A 20,670-nucleotide genomic window follows, 5' to 3' on the forward strand; every position below is an offset into this window, starting at 1 on the left:
ACGCGGGGGAAGCAGACAGTCACGGATAGAGAGAGACGCGGGGCGGGAGGGGGGGCAGATAGAGAAAAACTTTACTTCCTTCCATCAGTTTTCCGCTCCGGCCACTGGACGGTTTTGTTAGCTACGATCGCCCTATGAAGATGCTAACCTCCCAACCGTTGGAGTTCTTCAAGGGTTTCCCCGGTACTAAAAAAGTCCCTTTCTCGCGTATTTTTCTTACAAGGAAGTCCCATTAAAAACTGAAGGCTGGGCTTTGGGGCACCACTACCACTATGCCGACTCCGTACAACACGTTCATAATGTACAGTCTTTTACACACACACGCACACACACACACACACACACAAAGAGAAAGAGGTGGTAGAGAGGGAGAGGGAGAGGGGAGAGGGAGAGAGAGCGAGAGAGAGCGCGGAGGTCTACTGGCCTTCCTCGACGAACGACAGCGAGGTTGCTCCAAACTACATGCGCCTCTACATGCACCTCTAGAGTCGGTGCGAAGAGCCGAAGCTGAGCGAACTGGGCTTCCCACTGAGGAGCACCCTGTAACCCTGGGCATCCCGAGCAGGCGTTTCGCCCCCTCCCTTGGGGAAAGAACGGAACGGGCTCGGGACAGGCTTCCCCAAAAATAGGCCCGACTCAGCAACCTTCGGCCCTGCACATCTGCACTCTCCCTGCATCGCTCGCCAGGCGGGAAGAAGGCGCTGAGAAGCCCATCCGTCCAGCCACCCAAAGGGGAGGAGCGGGGTTCTCCCCTTTCGTTAAGGGGTTTATATTTCGGCCTTTCCCAAGCAGGGGGGGCGCAGGTCCCTCTAAATTGATAGGTTTCATACACTTCCGGAGGGGGGGGGGCGGTTGCGAACGGGCGCACCCAGAAGCTCTTATTCTACGGCCTCTCAGAGAGAGCGAGAGCACTCTAATATAACAGCTGCTTGAAGGCCGCCTCCTTTTTTATTTTTATTTATTTATTTATTCATTTGTCCAATACACAAATACATAGGAAGAAAAATAGACATGTAGTAATATATATAAGGGTAAAGTGAACTTAGAGGAGAGGATATATGAAAGAAAGAAAATATATATGATAAGTGAGAGAAAGGAAAGACAATTGGACAGGGGACGAAAGGCACATCAGTGCACTTTCTGGGAGCGACGGAGAGGGAGAGAGAAGGAAGGAAGGGGGGGAAGGAAGGAAGCAAGCAAGCTAGCAAGGAAGGAAGGAAGGAAATAAGAGAAAGACAGAAAGAGTAATGAGAGAGAGAATGAAAGGAGAGAAAGAAAAAGAAAGGAGAGAGAAAGAGAAAGGAAGGAAGGAGAGAAAGAGGGAAAGAAAGGTAAAAGAGAGAAAGAAGAGAAAGAAAGAAAAAGAAAGAAAGAAAGAAAGAAAGAAAGAAAGAAAGAAAGAAAGAAAGAAAGAAAAGAGCGACGAATAAGGGTGGAACGAAGGCGGCCCTGGGAGAGACCCGCACAAGCTTGGACGCCCGCTAGGAACCACCAAAGCCTCCCGGTCTCTCGGCCGGCCCTTTGCGGGCGGAAGGCGGCCTTGGCGCGCAGGGAGCGCAAGCGGAAGACCGAAAACGGGGGGGGGGAGCCCGGGGGGGGGCTTTTTGCTTTCTGGAAGTCGGGGAGGACCTCCGGAGGGAAGAGTGGCCGCCTCGCTGAAGCCCTTCCCCTACGCCCCATTCCGAGTTCTTCCAGCAAGCGCAAGAGCACAGAGTTTTGGGTACGGGAGCCCCTCGCCAACGCCTCGGCCTTCTCCTCTACCTGCTGCTCCCAACCTGGCCCTCCGCGCCTTTCAGCCTCCCGAGGGGGTCCCGTCCCGGCCGGGAAGGAGACTTCTGCTAGGGGCGCAAAACTCCTGCAGTACCAGCAGCAGCAGCCGCCTGCGTAATCCGGGCCCGCTTTAAAAGAGTTGAATTAATAAAGCAAATGAGGACTTAATAATTCCGAGCGTCCTGCTTTTTTGGGGGGCGGGAGGGAAGGGAGGAGAAGGAAAAGAAGAAGAGCGCGAGAGACAGAAAGAGAGGGAGAGGGAGGGAGCGGAGCAGAGCGAGCGCGCCCAAATTGTTTGCAGCGGATCAAGGCAAGCCGCCTTTTGCTTCACTTTCTTTATCTTAATTCCGACTTGAAAAGATATAATTATCTAGTTTGAACAGAGCTGCTATCAAATCCTTCTTTAGGCAGGGAAGGGGGAAGCTGGAGTGTTCTGAGCCGCTCGGTGGAGCCTGAGATAGCGAGTAATGAAGTTGTGGAGTCCTCAGATACAAAGGGCATTAACCTCATTAGCATGAAACCTTTTCTTCTAGCCATTGTGGGACTCTTTCAGACCCCTAATCCCCCCTATTTTCAAAGCTTGGTTTGTAATAAAGCTTTTAGAGGTTTTTTTTCCTCCCCAAAGCTAATAGCATTCTCTGAAGATTTTATTGCTGTTACGCTACATAGGGCGCTTAATTCCCCCCTTCTGTCTCCTTTCTTTCTTTCTTTCTCTTTCTTTTTTTTTTACCCTTCTTTGGGGTTTCAGAAAAGAGAGTTTGTGTTATACGGGAGGGTGCGTGTGTGTATATACACACGCACACCCATTTACACACAGCCATACATTCTCTCACACACACGCACACATCCTTTTAAAATATCAAAATGGGAAAGAATTTTGGATAATAAAAAAACAGAGTCAATGGAGGAGAAAGAGGGTTGTTATTATTTTATACACTGCTCAAAAAAATAAAGGGAACACGTAAACAACCCAATATAACTCCAAGTAAATCAAACTCCTGTGAAATCAAACTGTCCACTTAGGAAGCAACACTGATGGACAATCAATTTCACATGCTGTTGTGCACATTCAACTCTGTACAGAACAAAGTATTCAATGAGAATATTTCATTCATTCAGATCTAGAACGTGTTATTTGAGTGTGTTCCCTCTATTTTTTTGAGCAGAGTGTTTTAATAGGATTGAGAAAAAAAATAAAAATATTAAAATGAATCTTTTGCATAAATTCTCTAGGAAGGAAGGGAGGGAGGGAGGGAGGGAGGGAGGGAGGGAGGGAGGGAGGGAGGGAGGGGGGTTATTTACTAAGGAATCTTTCTATAGGAGTTCTGAAGTCGAAAGTTATAGGGATAAATGATTTTTAACTTCCCAATTAGTCTGAGTGAATAATCACTTATTATGATTGAACGGAGAAACAGGATGGATGGATAATTCTTTTCTCTCTCTCTCTCTCTCTCTCTCTCTCTCTCTCTCTCTCTCTCTCTCTCTCTCTCTCTCTCTCTCATCAGATCTTTTAAACCTAATTTCTAAAAGGCCCTGTGTTAGTCAGCACATGCATGGAATCTTTAATTTGAAATTTTCAAGGCAGGTTATTGAACAAAGCTGGTATTTTCATGATGCATTGTCGCTTCACCTTATCACAGTGTAAAGGGTAGTCAGATTGTCCTAAATTATGTCCAACTAGCCCCCCTGGATCCATGGATTAAGAGATTAAAGGAGACCACTGGGCAATGGCTCCTCTTTCCCCTTCATATTCCTGGTATGATAATTGCCTAAACTGATTTGCACTTCCACAAAAAAGTCTTTGTAGCTGGAACACAGCAGACCGAGGTTTGTGCTGTCAATGGCAAGAAAACTGATTAATGCAGCCTATCAGACTAAAGAGCAAATGAACCATGAATTATTTTTTAAAAAAAAAAAACTGGGGTATCCCAGAAAGCCAACTAGTTTCCTCCAGGATTATAAGAAACTTTTTGCCCCTCCCTGTTAACGCTGGCATCCCTCTGTTCCCTTAGAAAAATTCTTATTGGTATCCTTCCTCCTTCCTTTAAAAAAAAAATCTCATTAGAAAATGTACACAACAATACCAAAAGAAAAAGAAAATAATACAACTGAAAGGAAACTGATATGACTGTATTTTTGAGGCTGCAGCTTAAATCCTCTGTCCCAAAGTAGCATGTAAAGCATTATTATATTATTATTATTATATCATATTTATTATATTATATTATATTATATTATATTATATTATATTATATTATATTATATTATATTATATTATATTATATTATATTATATTATATTATATTATATTATATTATATTATATTATATTATATTATATTATATTATATTATTATATTATATTAATGCTATTCATATATTGATCCTCAAGGCAATCCTGTCGAATGATCTTACGCATATATGTTTTGAAGGCAATCCACTGGCTTCAAATATACTGCCAGGTAAATTGTAATTTGGGTTGCAGCCTTACTTGGGAGTAAATTATGCTAGCACCAAAAGGGCTTTACTTCCAAATCTCTGTTAAAATGAAACTTCACAAGAACAGAAAGAAAAGGAGGGAAGGGTTTAATTACACTGGGCCTTTTTCAAACCATTTTCATGATTGGACAGGGTCATGGTTTCAGAGGGGACTTAAATCCAAATTAAGGCTCAGTAATGACCAGATTGCTGTGGGCCAATCAGCAGCCCAATGATATTACTTCAATGTAGACCAATATTAAAACGTTGGCAGCCCAAAAATTCTAAGTAGTTGTAATAATGTACAGTACTTCTGAGTGACTTTTTTATGGACACATTATTTATCTCCAACATCACACCGAGCTACACTTCTAAGAGTTCAGGTTTGTATACTTTGGCAAGCCTGTTTTTAAGGTGGACTTGAATAACGTACATGGGACAAATTGAACCCTGCATTGTTCAAAACAGAAACCCAATCCCTTTGTTTGAAAAATCACCTTATCCTCAATGCGATTTGATATAAATATTTTTATTCCCTGTTGTTGCTAACAAAGTTACTGCAGGATGGCTGATTCCAATCAACATTGGTTATAAAATGTAAAAGACTATTAGCACCAGAAAGCGATTGGGGGCATAAAAATGAGAAAGTTTCTTTAAAAAAAAAAAAGTGCTTAAAATTGCTAAGCCATATTGATAAATCTTTATTGACAAAATATTGACATTGAGATACTTCTCGGAAGTATATAGTGTGTTAGAATTCTAACAAATTAAACACACAACACAAAAATATTTACATTCTGGTAAATAAGACAATAAGGAAACATTTGTCATTTTAGCCAGCCTTTCCCAGCCTGGGGCAATTCAAGGGTCAAGTCAATTCCCAGAATTCCAAAGGCCACGTCGGCAAGGGAATTCTGGGAGTTGAAAGCCACCGCTTTAAAAGGCAGAGCGTTGGAGAGGTTCATTTTAATAGCTGTATAATCTTGGAGCAATTGACAAGTTATTCATTTCAGTGCTTGAAATCCCACCCTGTGGGGAAAAATGGGTCAGGGTTGAAATGCCTTTTTCTCCACTGGTGCCTCCCATCTATGCTGGACAACTTATACCCACCTCTCCCAGATGCTGGGCATTATGGGAATTGCAGTCTTCTGCATTTTTGGAAGGCCCAGCAAGGCTGAAATGTCTTCAGATTCCCTCCATAAATCCTGATTTAGCACAGCCCATTACTGGAAAGAAATATATATATATATAACTGGAATTTTAGAACGAGGACTATTTTCTTTAGATTTCTTTCTGTCTTGCAGCAAAATTACAACGGTTCCTTTCCCTTCCACCTTTCACCACCTTTATCCATTTCTTCAGAGGGTAACCCATTTGGGGGGAGGGAAATAGAATTAGTTGCCGCTACTTCATTTAGTTTTCACAACCACGTTGACACCAGAAGTCATCATTAAAAAAAAAAGATTTACAAACTGCACAGCTTCTCATAAAATCAAACTTTAAAAACACACCGAACTTATCTTGGGAGGAAGAAGGGGTAGGAAAGTCCCCTTCATATCCCGCCTGCCTTTAAGCCAGTGTTTCCCAACCTTGGCAACTTGAAGATATTTGGACTTCAACTCCCAGAATTCTCCAGCCAGCGAATGCTGGCTGGGGAATACTGGGAGTTGAAGTCCAAATATCTTCAAGTTGCCAAGGTTGGGAAACACTGCTTTAAGCGACCTTTTCTTGCAAACGCTGCACCCTCCTTCCTCCCCTTTCCCAAAAGGTCTTTTTAACCAACCAATCAAAAAGGAAAAAAGAAAAAGAAAAGCATGCAGTTCAAGTTTCTGGAACAGGTGTGTCTATTTTGGCTAGGTGGGATTTCTCTCTCCCAGAAAAAAAAAAAGACCGGGAGAAAAATCAGAAGGATGGTGAATAAGAATAAATCAGGTGTCCCTGCGTTTATTTCCCTTTGAAATGTGAAGTGATTTCATTCCTAGTTGGAAAAAGAGACCGAATGTTGGTCAATCATCTCCTGTGATTTCGCTTTGATTGACAGTCTCTTCCTTCCCACCCCCACCCTCCGGTCTCTGTTTCCCTCTCTCTCCCTCCCTCCCTCGCTCTTTTCATTATTTTCTTTTCTTTTTGTACCGAGGATCAAGCTGCCTCGGTCTAAGCCAGACGGGGCCCATGCGAAGAAGTCTCTCTCTCCCTCTCTCGCCCGCTCACACGACACTTCCTGGGCTTGTCCCGAGCCTTGAACACGCGTTAGGTGTTCCTTGAAAAGTCTGTTAAAGCGCCAGCATCGAGTTTCTCCCTCCCTCCCTCTCTCTCTCTCTCTCTCTTTCCCCCTTTCCCACTCTCTCTCTCGTTTTGCTGCTTCTTCTTTTCTTTTCTACTTGTTTAAAGGGGTGGTTTTAATCGTCGGACGTGACGTCGATCTCCTCTGGGCTGGCTTGCTTGGTGGCGATCCTCCACCGGTTAATGTGATGAGTTCCCTTCTTCTTCTGTTGGGAGTCTGAGCCTTCTTCTTCTAACTTCTGCCGCTTGAACTTTGTCCGTCGGTTCTGAAACCAAACTTTTACCTGGAGAGAGGAGCGACAAAAGGAAGAGAGGAGGAGGAGGAGGAAGAGGAGAAAACAGAGGCGGCTGTTAAGCTCGGCCAAGGGCTCCCCGCCAGTTACACCAATTCACCATCGTTAGACTTGTTCTTATTTTATTTTAAAAAATTTTAAAAAGAGGATCCTTTTCTGCCCCTTGAACTTTGTTTACTAATTTATTAATTTAATTTATATGCACCGCCCCCAATTCCCGAAGGACTCTGCAGGAAATGTTTCAACCACAACAACGAGCACACAACAGATAAACTTAAAGTAAACCGCTCTAAACCCGACTGCAGGAAACACGACTTTAGTAACCAAGTAGTTGGTGCGCGGAGCTCACTACCAGACTCTGTAGTATCATCACCTAACCCCCAAACCTTTGCCCTTAGACTATCCACTGTTGACCTCTCCCGATTCCTAAGACTGAGGTTAGTAAGAGTCGTGCATAAGTGCACCAGAGTCCCTACTATCCCCTGTCCTTATGTTTCTCTTTTACTAGTATCACGTACACTGCTCAAAAAAATAAAGGGGACACTTAAAGAACACATCCTAGATCTGAATGAATGAAATATTCTCATTGAATACTTTGTTCTGTACAAAGTTGAATGTGCACAACAGCATGTGAAATGGATTGTCAATCCGCGTTGCTTCCTAAGTGGACAGTTTGATTTCACAGGTTTGATTGGCTTGGAGTTGTGTTGTTTAAATGTTCCCTTTATTATTATTTTTTGAGCAGTGTATATAAATATTATATCTTTGAATATCAACAATACATACGTACGTGACTAGATAGAGAGAAAGGGGGGAGGGAGGGAGGGATAGATAGATATATGATAGATAGATATAAGATAGATAGATAGATAGATAGATAGATAGATAGATAGATAGATAGATAGATAGATAGATAGATAGATAGATAAAATAGATAGATAAATGCTGCAACTCTGCGCCCAGGAGTTTCTTCCCAGATTCGAACGGGCCTCCCACCGGCTTAAAGCAACAGGAATAACTGAAAGAAAGGAAGGAAGGAAGGAAAGAAAGAAGGAAAGAAAGAAAGAAAGAAAGAAAGAAACTTCTCACTTCGAAAATCCTCGCAGCCTTCTTGTTACCCTCCCTGCCTTACAGACGCTGGGAGTTGGGTTTTAATTCCAGAATCGACCTTTGTTTACGATGCTTCCAATAGCGTTCGCCTCGCACTTTCTCTTCCCTCCCCTTTCAATGTATGGAAACGTGAGCGCACACCGGCTCCTTTCTCCTTGCTTCCAAATTAAGCCTTCAGCACCAGCCCAGAGGAAGTCCCAGAATCCCCAGAGCCGCCTGCCTACCTTTGATAGCAGGAGCCAGGGTCGCAGGCGAGCCCTTGCCCACATACACCCGCACGCAACAACAACAGCAGCACGCGCGCACTGTGGCTACACCAGAGGGTCTAGTAACTTAGAGGTAGAGTTGCCAATCTAAAGCCGGCTGTTACACGGAATTCTTGGTTTCGAGCTCGCAACTATTCAGAAAGTGGGTTCACTCAGAGTAGCGATGCAATAGGAATGGGAGACCGGGTAAAGATTTTTTTTTTTTGAAGATTAAGCCCCTTGGAAGCCACTGCAAAATGGTGCCACGCATATTTGTAGAAAAATTTCTCCACTGGGTCTAATGGGACTTTCTTTAAAGCGGTGCTTCTCAATTATTTTCTGTTACGCCCTCCGCCCCCCCTCCCTTAGGAAGAAGTAAACATTTTGCTGCTCCTCCCAACTCTCCACTGAAATTTTTGCGTTAATATTTATGATTTTACTTATTATCGTACTTATTACTTAAACTGCGAGCAAACTATGGGCTGAGGAAGGCTGCTCTGCCCACTTACCTGGGAGTAAGCCCCACAGAACTCAGGGGAGCCTCTTTTCGGTTAGGGGGGGTGTATTGAGAGGGACCACGCATATTTCCTGGGGTCACACGCCCCCCCCCCCCCCCCCCAGCATTGCTCCGTGCCCCACTGTTTGAGAAGCACTGCTTTAAAGTAAGCGCCCAAACCGTGAAAAGCGACGTTCTTTCTTCCTTCTGGCTCTATCTACCCAGAGCTTCGCCTGGTTTTGGAGTCTGGCAAATATGTCAATTTCCTGCGAATGGGTGCTTTAAGATCCCATGCACGCTTACTGGGAAATAAACGCCGTAGAAATTAATGGACTTCCCGTGGCTTGGGAAGACAATGCCGGGATCAAAGGCAATCTTATTGACTTCGCAGGAAGGCTGCCCTCCCGCCTCCCTGGAACTCCGTTAAGCCACAGTAATTGGGCTTTGAGATTAATCTCCCACTTTAGGCTCAGGCCCTGGAAATGCGCCCCCATGGATGTCAATTTGGGACTCCGGCTTTTCACCCTTGACGGGAGCTCGTTTTTAACCTTAAGATTCCATCAGAAAATCAATAGGGCTCCTCCTCTCCCAGGAAAAGCGTTGAGGATCGTGAGGCCGAGTACTCCACACCCTTTACAACACACCGCTTGCATCGCCCTGAAGGATCGGAGTTTGAACGCCGCCGGAGCTTCAATGCATTGGAGCTCCAAATGCTTATTTTGAATGGAATTAAAATTAGAATAGAATAGAATAGAATAGAATCACAAGAGAAGAGAAGAGAATTAGAATCAGAAGAGGAGAGAATTAGAATCAGAATCAGAATAGAATAGAATAGAATTAGAATTGGATAGAATAGAATTAGAATAGAATTATTAGAATTAGAATAGAATTAGAATTAGAATTAGAATTGGATAGAATAGAATTACAATAGAATTAAATTGGATAGATTAGAATAGAACAGAATAGAATAGAATAGAATTATTTATTGGCCAAGTGTGACTGGACCCTGAAGGAATTTGTCATTGGTGCATATTAGGAGGCACTTCGATCACAAAACGTTGTTAAACTCTCCTACCAAGGCATAATATTTCTATTAACATAACCCATGTTAAGCCAAATTATCCCACGATTTAACCCTAAGAACCTGGTTCACATAACAAATTAAAATCTGATGTGATCCGGTTTGTTTGGCCTTGTGTGAACACTCTTTGCTGTATTGTGCCTTCCTATTTACTCCAGAATAGCTCTGTTATGGTCTGGTGGTGGTGGTGGGATATACATTCTGTGGGCTCCACCTCCTCCTCATTTCTCTATGGGCCACTGTTAGAAGCCTTGTGCCCATTTACCTGGACCCAACCCCGGTGGTCTGATTTTAAGCACATCTTACTCTGCCTTGCCACACATTTGGCCTCGAGCTTCCATCTCCAAAAAGAGTGGGGTCTACCTACATCCACCGGCACACGTTCCTATTTGCATCACTCCATATATGTACCCCATGTATGCTGTACATATATGTATCCCATGTATGATATATACTGCTCCAAAAAAATAAATAAAAGGAACACTTAAACAACACAATATAACTCCAAGTAAATCAAACTTCTGTGAAATCAAACTGTCCACTCAGGAAGCAACACTGAATAACAATCAATTTCACATGCTGTGGTGCACATCCAACTTTGTACAGAACAAAAGTATTCAATGAGAATATTTCATTCATTCAGATCTGGGATGTGTTATTTGAGTGTTCCCTTTATTTGTTTGAGCAGTATATATACACACACAAGGTATTTTTTAAAATCTGACAAGAAGGAACAGGGACTTGCCCCTGTGTAATTTACAGAACGGCAACAGTCACATCTACATATCATGAGTATAGAAACATAGAAGACTGACGGCAGAAAAAGACCTCATGGTCCATCTAGTCTGCCCTTATACTATTTCCTGTATTTTATCTTAGGATGAATGGATGTTTATCCCAGGGATGTTTAAATTCAGTTACTGTGGATTTACCAACCGCGTCTGCTGGAAGTTTGTTCCAAGCATCTACTACTCTTTCAGTAAAATAATATTTTCTCACCTTGCTTCTGATCTTTCCTCCAAACATTATGGGTATTAAACATAATAAGGTGAAGCTGTTCTGTTTTTTCAGAGAAGGGAATATTTACCCATCCAAGTCTGCCTTCAGGTGTGTTTATGTATGTTATCACAACTGTACCCAATTTCTGAGTCCCCACATTTTCCCTCTCTGGTGCCCATTACAGCATATTTTGCACAAGCAAATGATGGTGACAGACAGTATTTGGGAATTCCAGGGTTCAAGTTCTTACTATTAATCACCGCGGCTCAAACACAATAACAACTAAGCCAGACTTTTTTTTTTAATTCCTCCTCCACTCACTTTCTGCCACCTTCCGTTTGATCTCTCCGCCTGAAAAGCGGCTCTTACTGTCGGACCTTAGAAACCGATTAGCAGGCAGGCCTACCAAACATTTAGCCCAAACTCAGCGAGGCTCCAGGTTAATTTGGGAGAAATGGGAGGGAGGGGATCCCTTTAAAGGTGGAGGAGGGGATTATTCTACCGTAATTAAAAATAATCAAAGGGGGAGGGAGGGAGGGAGAGCGACGAACGGGCTCAGTTAATTAAGGAGGAGGTTCGAATTCTGCCAACTTCAAATAGAGGCTCCTTTTGTATCGAGCGCTTCTTAGTCTTATCAAAGGAGGGAATTGGCTTCGGGTCTCCTGGAAGCTGGGAAGCCGGGATTCGAGTTAAAAAACGGGAAAGGCCTTCAGATCGGACATTTTTTAGAGAAGGCAGGGAGAGGAAAAAAAGTCCCCGCGGGTTTGGCGAAGGGTGGCGGGAATCCGAATCAAACCCGACCCTGACTGGGAGTCGTTTAATAACAGATCGTATAAAGACTGGGAGTCGTTTAGTAACCGATTATATTACAGTATATATTATATTATTATATTATATTATATTATATTATATTATATTATATTATATTATATTATATTATATTATATTATATTATATTATATTATATTATATTATATTATATTATATTATATTATATTATATTATATTATATTTATTATATTACATTACATTATAATCATATTATACTATATTGTATTATCATACTATACTATACTATATTATATTATACTATATTATACCATACCATATCATATCATACCATATCTTATAATATCATATCATATTATATATTTTTACATCATATTGAGCCTTGATGGTGCAATGGTTAGAGTGCAGTACTGCAAGCTACTTCTGCTGATCACTGGCTGCCAGCAGTTTGGTAGATCGAATCTCAGTGGGCTCAAGGTTGAATCCTCTGTCTCAAAGCAGCATGTAAAGCATAATTATTGTGTTTACTATAATACTGTACTGTACAGTACTATACTATACTATACTCTATACTATACTATACTATACTATACTATACTCTATACTCTATACTCTATACTCTATACTATACTATACTATACTATACTATACTATACTATACTATACTATACTATACTATACTATACTATACTATACTATACTATACTAATTTATTATATTGAGCCTCGGTGGTGCAGTGGTTAGAGTGAAGTACTGCAGGCTACTTCTGCTGATCACCAGCTGCCAGCAATTTGCCAGGTCGAATCTCACCAGGCTCAAGGTTGACTCAGCCTTCCATCCTTCCAAGGTCGGTAAAATGAGGACTCAGATTGTTAGGGAAAATATGCTTCCTCTCTGCAAACAGCTTAAAGTACTGCGAAGCGGTATAAAAATGCTATTGCCAAATGCTATTTATGGGTCCCCAAACTGCCTTCAGAGCGCTTAGAGCCGACTTCCCCTGCGGAGGCCAGAGGTAAAACGCGGTTTTTAAAAGAAGGCGATAGGAAAAGCAGCGCTTTCTTCTTCTTCTTTTCAGGCTTCAGCCTGGAAATGACCGATAAAGGCTTTTCACAGAGGGAAGGGGGCAGGGGAGGAAAAAAAATCCGAAAACGGGACCATTTTAATCAGCCCCTTTAACCCGCTTGGCTGCCCTTTCTGAAGCCCTTCGCTGCCAGGCGCCGCCGCTTTGCCTTCCCATCTCGGCTGCGGGGTTGTTTCCAGCTTCTCTCCTTCCCGAAGCCCCCTCCTTTAAACAGGGCCAGCGGAGAGGAGGGGGGAGCGCGCAAGGGGTTGAGTTTAATTTGCTTTTCAAGCGGGCTAATTGAAGGGGACGGCGGTTCATTTCTCCCCGCCGCTCTCCAAAGGAGAGCTGGTTTTGTCGAGGGCCGGGGGGCCTGACACCGCCACAATGGAAGCCCCGGCCAGCTTTCGGCATCGGGCGGCACAATAGACCACCTTAAAAGGCCGCTTTGCCGGTGGAAATCGGGCTTGTCAGCGCGTTCCCCCCCCCCCTCTTGGTTCGGGCGATCCCTCATCAAAGCCCCCGTTCCCTTCGGCTGGGGGGGGGAGGTTGTGAAGGGAGGCAGGTTTAAAACAAAAGCTTCAACCTCGTCCCCCTCCGAGGAAGGCGAGAAGGGTGGAAAGGAGAGAGAGGAGGGGGGGGGGAGGGAAAAAAGTGTTACAACTTAATCCGACCCGAGAACAGTTACTGTTGACTAGGAACTTTGAACTCAGCTGCGTCTATTTTCCCCTTCTCCTCCCGCTTCTCTCTTTCTTCCCTCCTTTTTAAAACGCGAGAATTTATTTATTTATTTATTTATTTATTTGTTTGTTTGTTTGTTTGTTTGTTTGTTTGTTTGTTTATTTATTTATTCGTTCAGACTTCTATGACGCCCAATCTCGAAGGAATTTCGGAAATTGCTTCCGAAACGGTTCGGAGGGCGGAAGGAGGCTCCCAAAACTTCCAAGGAAGGCGCGCAACTACCAAGCTGGGAACAGAAAAAGGAAAAAGAAAAAAGAAAAATTCCCCAAGCCAACGAACTCAACCTCTCCCTTTAAAAATCCCCCCCCCCCCAAAAAAAACACATTCTGGACGAATGTCTTTTTTTCTTTTATGTACACTGAGAGCATATGCACCGAAGACAAATTCTTCCTTGGGTGCGCAATCACACTTGGCCAATAAAGAATTCTATTCTGTTCTACTCTACTCTACTCTACTCTACTCTAAACCAACCCTCCGTTGGTTATAAAAAGATGCAGGCGCCCACGAAGGCAGCAGAGCAAGCTTACAAATACAGGCCGGAGCGATTAATTTGATCTTGCTTTCTCCCCACCTCTTCCTCCTCCTCCTCCTCGGCTGCCCTCCCCCCTTCCGAAGGTTACTACAATAGATCATTATCCTAAGCACACTTTTCCAAGAGCCTCTGACGGCCTCATCTGGGCGATTGTCAAACAACGCCGTTTCTGGCCCCGTGGCTTTGCCTGGCGCACCGGCGTTTTGATGTGTTTATTCCCCAGCTCTCGCTCGCTCTCTGGCACAAACACACAGAGAAAGACACACACACGCACACACACACACACACACACACACACACACACACACGCAAGCCCACCGACAACTCCTTTGGATCGGAGAACGCCCGCGCTCCTCAAGGGTAGAACTTCCAAGGAGCCCAGAATTTAAATCGCGGGACAAGCTTCGATCCACAAAGCCGCGGAAGACGATTTTATTAAGAAGATTGCGGCTTCGCTGGAGAACTTGGAGGAACTTCTATCTCCCCCCCACCTTTTTTTTAAACCGAGTGGAAATCCGCGAGATTGAAAATCCAGGCCGCTAGATCCAACAAAACTCAACCCTCTATAACATTTTTGGCTTGGAAATAGTCAAGTATAAATAGGATTTGGGGCTCCCGAAAGATCTACCCCCGTTATTCAGTTGGACAAGGAACCAAGACGCATATAAACATTTAAAAAAACCGGGAAATTTCAATTTCAAAAAAACAAACAAACCTTGGAAGGGGAAAATATAGGATTATTTTTCCCCACCCCACTCCCTCTCGTGGACACGTGAGCTAGAGTTTGTAATGCATTGTTTCAAAATGCAGTGGGTCTTCTTTAGAACAATTCCAAAACAAGCCGGCGCCCTAACCAAATAACACAATAACCGATCAAAAGAGCACACCCTTTGTGCTCCCGTTGTCACAACCGACGTGGGGTAACTTGTAAGAGGGAGGTCCTCCTAAAAGGCCCCGGCGATACTTTTAAAAATCCTTCAAAGATGAAGAAGCCCTTAACACCCAACACCCTCTGGTTTCTATTCCTCCGCCTTGAAATTTAGGCCCGGATTATCCTCCCTGCGTGAGCCAAAACCTGTTAAGCCGATCTTGCCTTGATCAACGGGTGTAATCCTAGGCTGCTCGATTTAGAAGTCAGACCCTCAGACCCACTGAATTGAATGAGCCTGGCTTGCCGAGGAAGGCGTACAGGATTCCAACTAGGAGGACGACCAATTCCTTTTTGCTGCCACTCAGGCGAAAGATCTTATTTTACTTGGAACGGGGTAGCGAGAAGCGCTGGCTTTGGGTACCTAACAGGTCTCTCTCTCCCCGCCCCTCTCTCTCTCTCTTTCTTTCTTTCTCCCTCCTTTCCTTCCTTCCTTCCTTCTTTCCTTCCTTTTCTTTCCTTCCGTCCTTTTCTTTCCTTCCTTCCTTCTTTCTTTTTTTTCTTCCTCCTTTCCTTCCTTCCTTCTTTCCTTCCTTTTCTTTCCTTCCTTCTTTCTTTTTCTTTCTTTCCTTCTTTCCTTCTTTCTTTTTTTCCTTTCTTTCCTTCCTTATTATTTTCTTTCCTTCCTTTTCTTTCTTTCCCTCCTTCCTTCCTTCTTTCTTTCTTTTTCTTTCTTTCCTTCCTTCTTATTTTCTTTCCTTCTTTCCTTCTTTCTTTTTTTTCTTCCTCCTTTCCTTCCTTCCTTCTTTCCTTCCTTTTCTTTACTTCCTTCTTTCTTTCTTTACTTTCTTTCCTTCCTTCTTATTTTCTTTCCTTCCTTCCTTCCTTCCTTTTCTTTTTTTTCTTCCTCCTTTCCTTCCTTCCTTCTTCCCTTCCTTTTCTTTCCTTCCTTCTTTCTTTCTTTTTCTTTCTTTCCTTCTTATTTTCTTTCCTTCCTTCCTTCTTTCTTTCTTTTTCTTTCTTTCCTTCCTTATTATTTTCTTTCCTTGCTTCCTTGCTTCCCCCCCTCCCTCCTTTCCTCCTTCTTTCTTTCTTTCTTTCTTTCTTTCTCTCTCTTTCTTGTTTCTTTCCTTCCTTCCTTTCTTTATTTCTTTCTTTATTCATTTCCTTCTTTCCTTCCTTCCTTGAGAAAATAAGCATGAAAGGGGATATTTTTCTTTTTTTTCTTTTTAATTTAAACCAGAAAAAAATATTTTCGGTCACTACCTTCCCCACTCCCAAATCAAACGCGGTGCCTTACATTTCTGGGCACCTTTACGCTGGAAAACCGTTTTCACCCCCCCCCCCCCCTTCATTCTTTCTTCCTACCTGAGTTTCCGTGAGGCTGAGGCTGTGGGCCAGTTGCTTTCTTTCCGCCCCGACCACGTAGTGGTTTTTTTCAAAAGCGTGTTCCAACCTCAGCAACTGGGATGGAGAAAAAGCGGTGCGGATCCGTTTCGGTTTCCGGGCCAGCGCGTTGTGCAAGAGGAAACTCTCCGGGCTGGTTTCATTACCTGGATAACCAGAAGAGGGGAAGGTAGAAGTGAAAGCACAAAAGGAAAAAAGAAAAGGGGAAAAAAGCAAGAACCAATCAAGCCCAGCTAAATACTGTTTTGTGCTAGGACAAAATAAAACTCGCTAGTTTCTTCTTTATTGAGCCCTTTTCTTCTCTGGGAGCTTCAATTCTCTCTCCCTCGAAGGCGGATTAGCCGCCCTCTCTTTTCTACTAATTTACCTCCAGAAAGGAAAACCGGGGAGGGAGATGAAGCTGAGGGTATAATTTAATTGGCCATTTGGTGTCATTTTGCAGAAGGTAGGATGAGGTGCAAGGGTCCTTCAAAAGCACCTCATTAGAATCAAGGGGGAACGAGCAGTAACAAAACAAAGGCAATTATTTCCTTCTTCTCCAGATATTCCGGAAAAGGGGCAAAAAAGACCCAATTGTCTGAATACATTACCCCACCCGGATCCACTGTGAAGTCCCATTTTATTTTCTCGGTGTCACGAAGCCCAGCGCTCTTCCTTTCTTCCTCTTCCTCCTCCTCTCCTGCCTGGGCACTTTTGTTTATTTTGAAAACTCTCCTTTTGTCAGTTCCCCATTGAGATAAAGCGGGTACGGTTACTGTCCTTGCCACGATCCGGTTTTTTCGGGGGGGGGGGGAGAATGGGTATCGGACTACCCGCTTCTTGCCAAAGTTGGTTTTACGAATTTCAGAGTCTTCCTATTCCCCCCTCCCGCTCTTCGACATACGGAACTTTCAACGGCGCAGCGGGGATGGTACCTTAAAAATAAAGTCTGGCTGAATTCGTGGGGCCTTTGTCCTAGCCTAAAACAAAAACACGGTTGCGTTTTCCTTTCCGCAACACGCACGTAAACATCCAGCGTTTCATTCTCCCATTGCAGAAAAGAAGAAGGAGAAGGAGAAGAAGAAGAAAAAAGAAGAAGAAGAAGAAGAAGAAGAAGAAGATGATGATGATGATGAAGAAGATGAAGAACAAGAAGAACAAGAAGAACAAAAGAACAAGAAGAACAAGAACAAGAAGAAGAAAGAGAGAGAGAGAGAGAGAAAGAAAGAAAGAAAGAAAGAAAGAAAGAAAGAAAGAAAGAAAGAAAGATTTTTAGTAAAAAGCTTGAAACTGTTGCCCCAATCGCCTGGCCTACTCTGTTCTATTGATTTCCCCGCCTTGGTATTTTATTCCTTATTTTCCCTGGCGAGGCCGATGAGCACAACGGAGCGCTGATTACGGAGCGAGTGAAACCTTTAATTTCCCACCCGGAGTTTTAGTCCCCTAATAATCACCCGCACGCTACCGGTCCCCTTCCTTCTGGGCCCTCGCTCCAACCCGAGAGTTTGCGCCAGTGTGGATTCGACCTTTCTTCTCCACCACCACCACCCCCAAATAGGTCCCCGTTGTGAATTTGGCGGAAGGCCTTTATTTAAGCGTGTGATTTGCGACGGAAGGGGGGAGGCTTTGTAAAATAACTGAAGCGCCAATCTATGTACTTTTTCCAAAGCACCGGCGTGGGTTAGAACTGCAACTGTACTCAGAGAGTAAGAGAGGCAGAAAGCAGGAGCGCACGTCTTACGAACGCCTTACAGGCAGAGTAAGTGGGTGCAAGTCTCTCAAGCTCTATTGCTCTTCTCTCCCCATCTCTCCCCCCCCCCCCAATTTCAGTCTTCAAAAGTCTTAACAGCTGGGCCTCTGCATTTTTCTCTCTCTCACTCACTCCTACAAAAACGAAACTACTTTCTCTCTTGTTATCTCTCTGGCTGTCTCACCTGTCCTTTCAGCCATTCCATTTAATGATAATTATATGCGAATTAGAAAGAAGGGAAAGAGAAAGGGAAAAGGAAAGGAGAGGAGAGAAAAAAGGGAAAGAGAAAGGGAAAAGGAAAGGGGAGGAGAGAAAAAAGGGAAAGAGAAAGGGAAAAGGAAAGGGGAGGAGAGAAAAAAGGGAAAGAGAAAGGGAAAAGGAAAGGAGAGGAGAGAAAAAAGGGAAAGAGAAAGGGAAAAGGAAAGGAGAGGAGAGAAAGAAGGGAGAGAGAAAGGGAAAAGGAAAGGGGAGGAGAGGAGAGGAAGGGAAGGGAAAGGGAGAGAAAGAAAAAGAAAAGAAAGGAAAGGACGGAATGGAAAGGAAAGGGAAAGGGAGAGGAAAGGAGGAAAGGAAAGGAAAAAGCTCTTAGTCAGGAATCTTTCCGAAGTCTTGGCAGCTTGACTTTGTGCTGTTATGAAGATCTTTCCGTTCACTGGAAAATGACAGCGGAGGGGGGGGGGGTGCCAAAACAAAACAGGGGGATGCGACTGCAGGGCGACTTAAGTTGTTGTTTTCCGGAGAGGTTAAAAACCTTGAAGCCCCCGGACTTTCAAAGGAAGGTATTCCAAGGAGCTTCCCTTAAGAAGCCGCGCTTCGGGAGCCGACGACTTTAACCCGGAGGACTCACGAAGAAAGAAGGCTAAGGAATGTGTGTCTATTCATTTGCGTTTTAGTTAGAAACACACACCATACACCAAGTCCTTTCTTGAAGCCACTAGGGGAGTTTTCTCAAAGTAGTAGCATAAATATCTGAGTTCAGGACCCGGCCTTCATCCCCAATGCGTGTCACCTTCGCTTTGTCTATTTAAAAATAAATAAATTCGGTTGCCAGATATGAAAAGCCGCCTTAATGAACTAAGAAGAATTAGCTTCCGCCCTACCCCTTTGTTCTCCGGGTTTTAATAAACTCTGGTGTCTTTTCGCCGGCATTTCCGGCGATAGGTTAATTTTACAGGAGAAGCCCCCCTTGCCCCCCCCCCAGTTAAACGATTACACCACTTTATTTCATCCGAGATTCAGACGAACTCGAAAAACTAAAATAAAAGGAAAATAGGAAAGAAAACCTAAGCCTAAAGAAAAGGAATTTCTACCAAAATTCCCTCTTTTCTCCCAATTCTCCCAATTTGAGTCCAATCGATTCTCCCAAAATCGTGGTTCCCAAGGAGCCCTGCTTGCTCCGTTCTCTCTGCACTCCCACCAAGGCTGCGGATCCATCCAGAGGAATAGAGAACAAGTCGGAGTTCTCCGAAGCTGATCCGGATTAGCTCCAGCCATTATTTCTCGGGGACGAGAAAATAGTATCCAGGGACAAAAGAGCCGCGGTTCCTTCCCGGCTCCCACCTGAACTCGAAGGCAACCGGGAGCCCCCACCCCACCTTCCTCGGTTTATTTCCCCACCCAACCGGTGCAGAAAAGCGCCGGGGGGGAGGGGAAGCGAGAGCGGCCTCGGCGCTTACCTTGGAACCGGTGGCCCAGATAGCGGTATCTGTGGATGAGCCAGGGGTAGAAGGTGGACGGGTCCCTTTGCTGCGAGGCGAAGAGCGGGTGCGGCGAGGGCGAGGAAGGCAGCGGGTGGGCGGCCAAGGCGTGTGGTGGGGGCACCGGGTGGACCGGGACGGCGGCGGGGTTGGGCGGGTGCGAGACCGCTTCGGCGAAGACCAAGTCCGGGTTGGAGTAGACTCCCCGCCCGCCCGAGTGGAAGCCGTTGAGGAAAGGGTTCATGGGGCTGGAGTTGGCATAGCTGAGCGCCGCCGGCCGGATGGGATCCTCGGCGCGGGAGGCGGGCAAGGAAGGGCTGTCTTTGGCCACCAGAGATTCGATGGTGAAGCAGCGTTTCGGGGTGGGCTGGAACATCTTGGCGACGGGCGAGGCGCTCCTCCGGCCGGCCTGCCGCTCGCCGCCGCCGCCTCTCTTCCTCCTCCTCCTCGGGGTCCTGGCCAGGAGATTGGAGGGATTGGCCCGGCTAGATCCAGAATCCGGCCGCCGGACGGCCGGCAACAGAAGGCAAACCGCTTGGCCGCATGGAGAGGCGCGCGTCCGAATGGAACCGCTCCGCTGGCTCCCGCGCTCCCTTCATCCACTAAGGGGAGGGGAAAACAAAAAGTTGCTGGGCGAAGTTCTGGCTTTTCTCTCTCTCTCTCTCTCGCTCTCTCTCTTCTCCTTCTTCTCCTTCTTCTCCCACCTCCCCCTTTTCTTCGCCCACCTCCCGCCCGCCCGTCCGTCTGCCCTCCCGCTCGCTCTTTCCTTCCTTCCTTCTTTCTTTCCTTCCCTCCGCGCAGCGCCCGAGGCGGCCCCTCTTTTAAGTCCGGCGGCAATCCATTGGCAGGCGAGCGATCGGGGGGCTCCCCAACTGCCCAAAAGTGGCGCAAACGATTTGTTAGTTCACGAGCCCTAATTAGTGCCGCGGATCACATAAACAGCTTCCTCTGAAGCTTGGTAAATGGCTTGATGATTGGTCGCGATTACTTCGCCTTGAGGTGGAAGAGGGGGGGGGAGGCTCTTTAAAGTGCGTCAGAGAGGGGAGAGGCGAAAACTTCTGGCCCACGCGATCCTGGAGGGACGGATCCGGCG

At 44.9% G+C, this 20,670-nt stretch overlaps 1 protein-coding gene across 1 annotated transcript; it reads right to left on the reverse strand.

The window, feature by feature from the left end:
* Positions 1-4,760: 4,760 nt before the first annotated feature.
* On the reverse strand, positions 4,761-20,294 carry EMX2 (empty spiracles homeobox 2). Its single transcript, XM_070752628.1, has 3 exons — positions 19,557-20,294; positions 16,113-16,297; positions 4,761-6,814 (listed from the first exon to the last, which is right to left on the reverse strand). Exons 1-3 carry the CDS (start codon positions 19,951-19,953, stop codon positions 6,647-6,649), a joined length of 750 nt encoding a protein of 249 aa, XP_070608729.1. The 5' UTR covers positions 19,954-20,294; the 3' UTR covers positions 4,761-6,646.
* Positions 20,295-20,670: the final 376 nt, after the last annotated feature.

This window comes from Erythrolamprus reginae, chromosome 5, assembly GCF_031021105.1.
Source record: "Erythrolamprus reginae isolate rEryReg1 chromosome 5, rEryReg1.hap1, whole genome shotgun sequence".
Classification (NCBI taxonomy): domain Eukaryota; kingdom Metazoa; phylum Chordata; class Lepidosauria; order Squamata; family Dipsadidae; genus Erythrolamprus; species Erythrolamprus reginae.

Excerpts from the sequence above, each read along its gene's own strand:
- EMX2 (XM_070752628.1), bottom strand. The coding sequence starts at position 19,953 with ATGTTCCAGCCCACCCCGAAACGCTGCTTCACCATCGAATCTCTGGTG. Across the intron at positions 16,298-19,556 it reads TCTGGGCCACCGGTTCCAAG|GTAATGAAACCAGCCCGGAG; the intron begins GTAAGCGCCGAG and ends CTGGTTATCCAG. Across the intron at positions 6,815-16,112 it reads TCAGCCTCACGGAAACTCAG|GTAAAAGTTTGGTTTCAGAA; the intron begins GTAGGAAGAAAG and ends TCCTCTCTCCAG.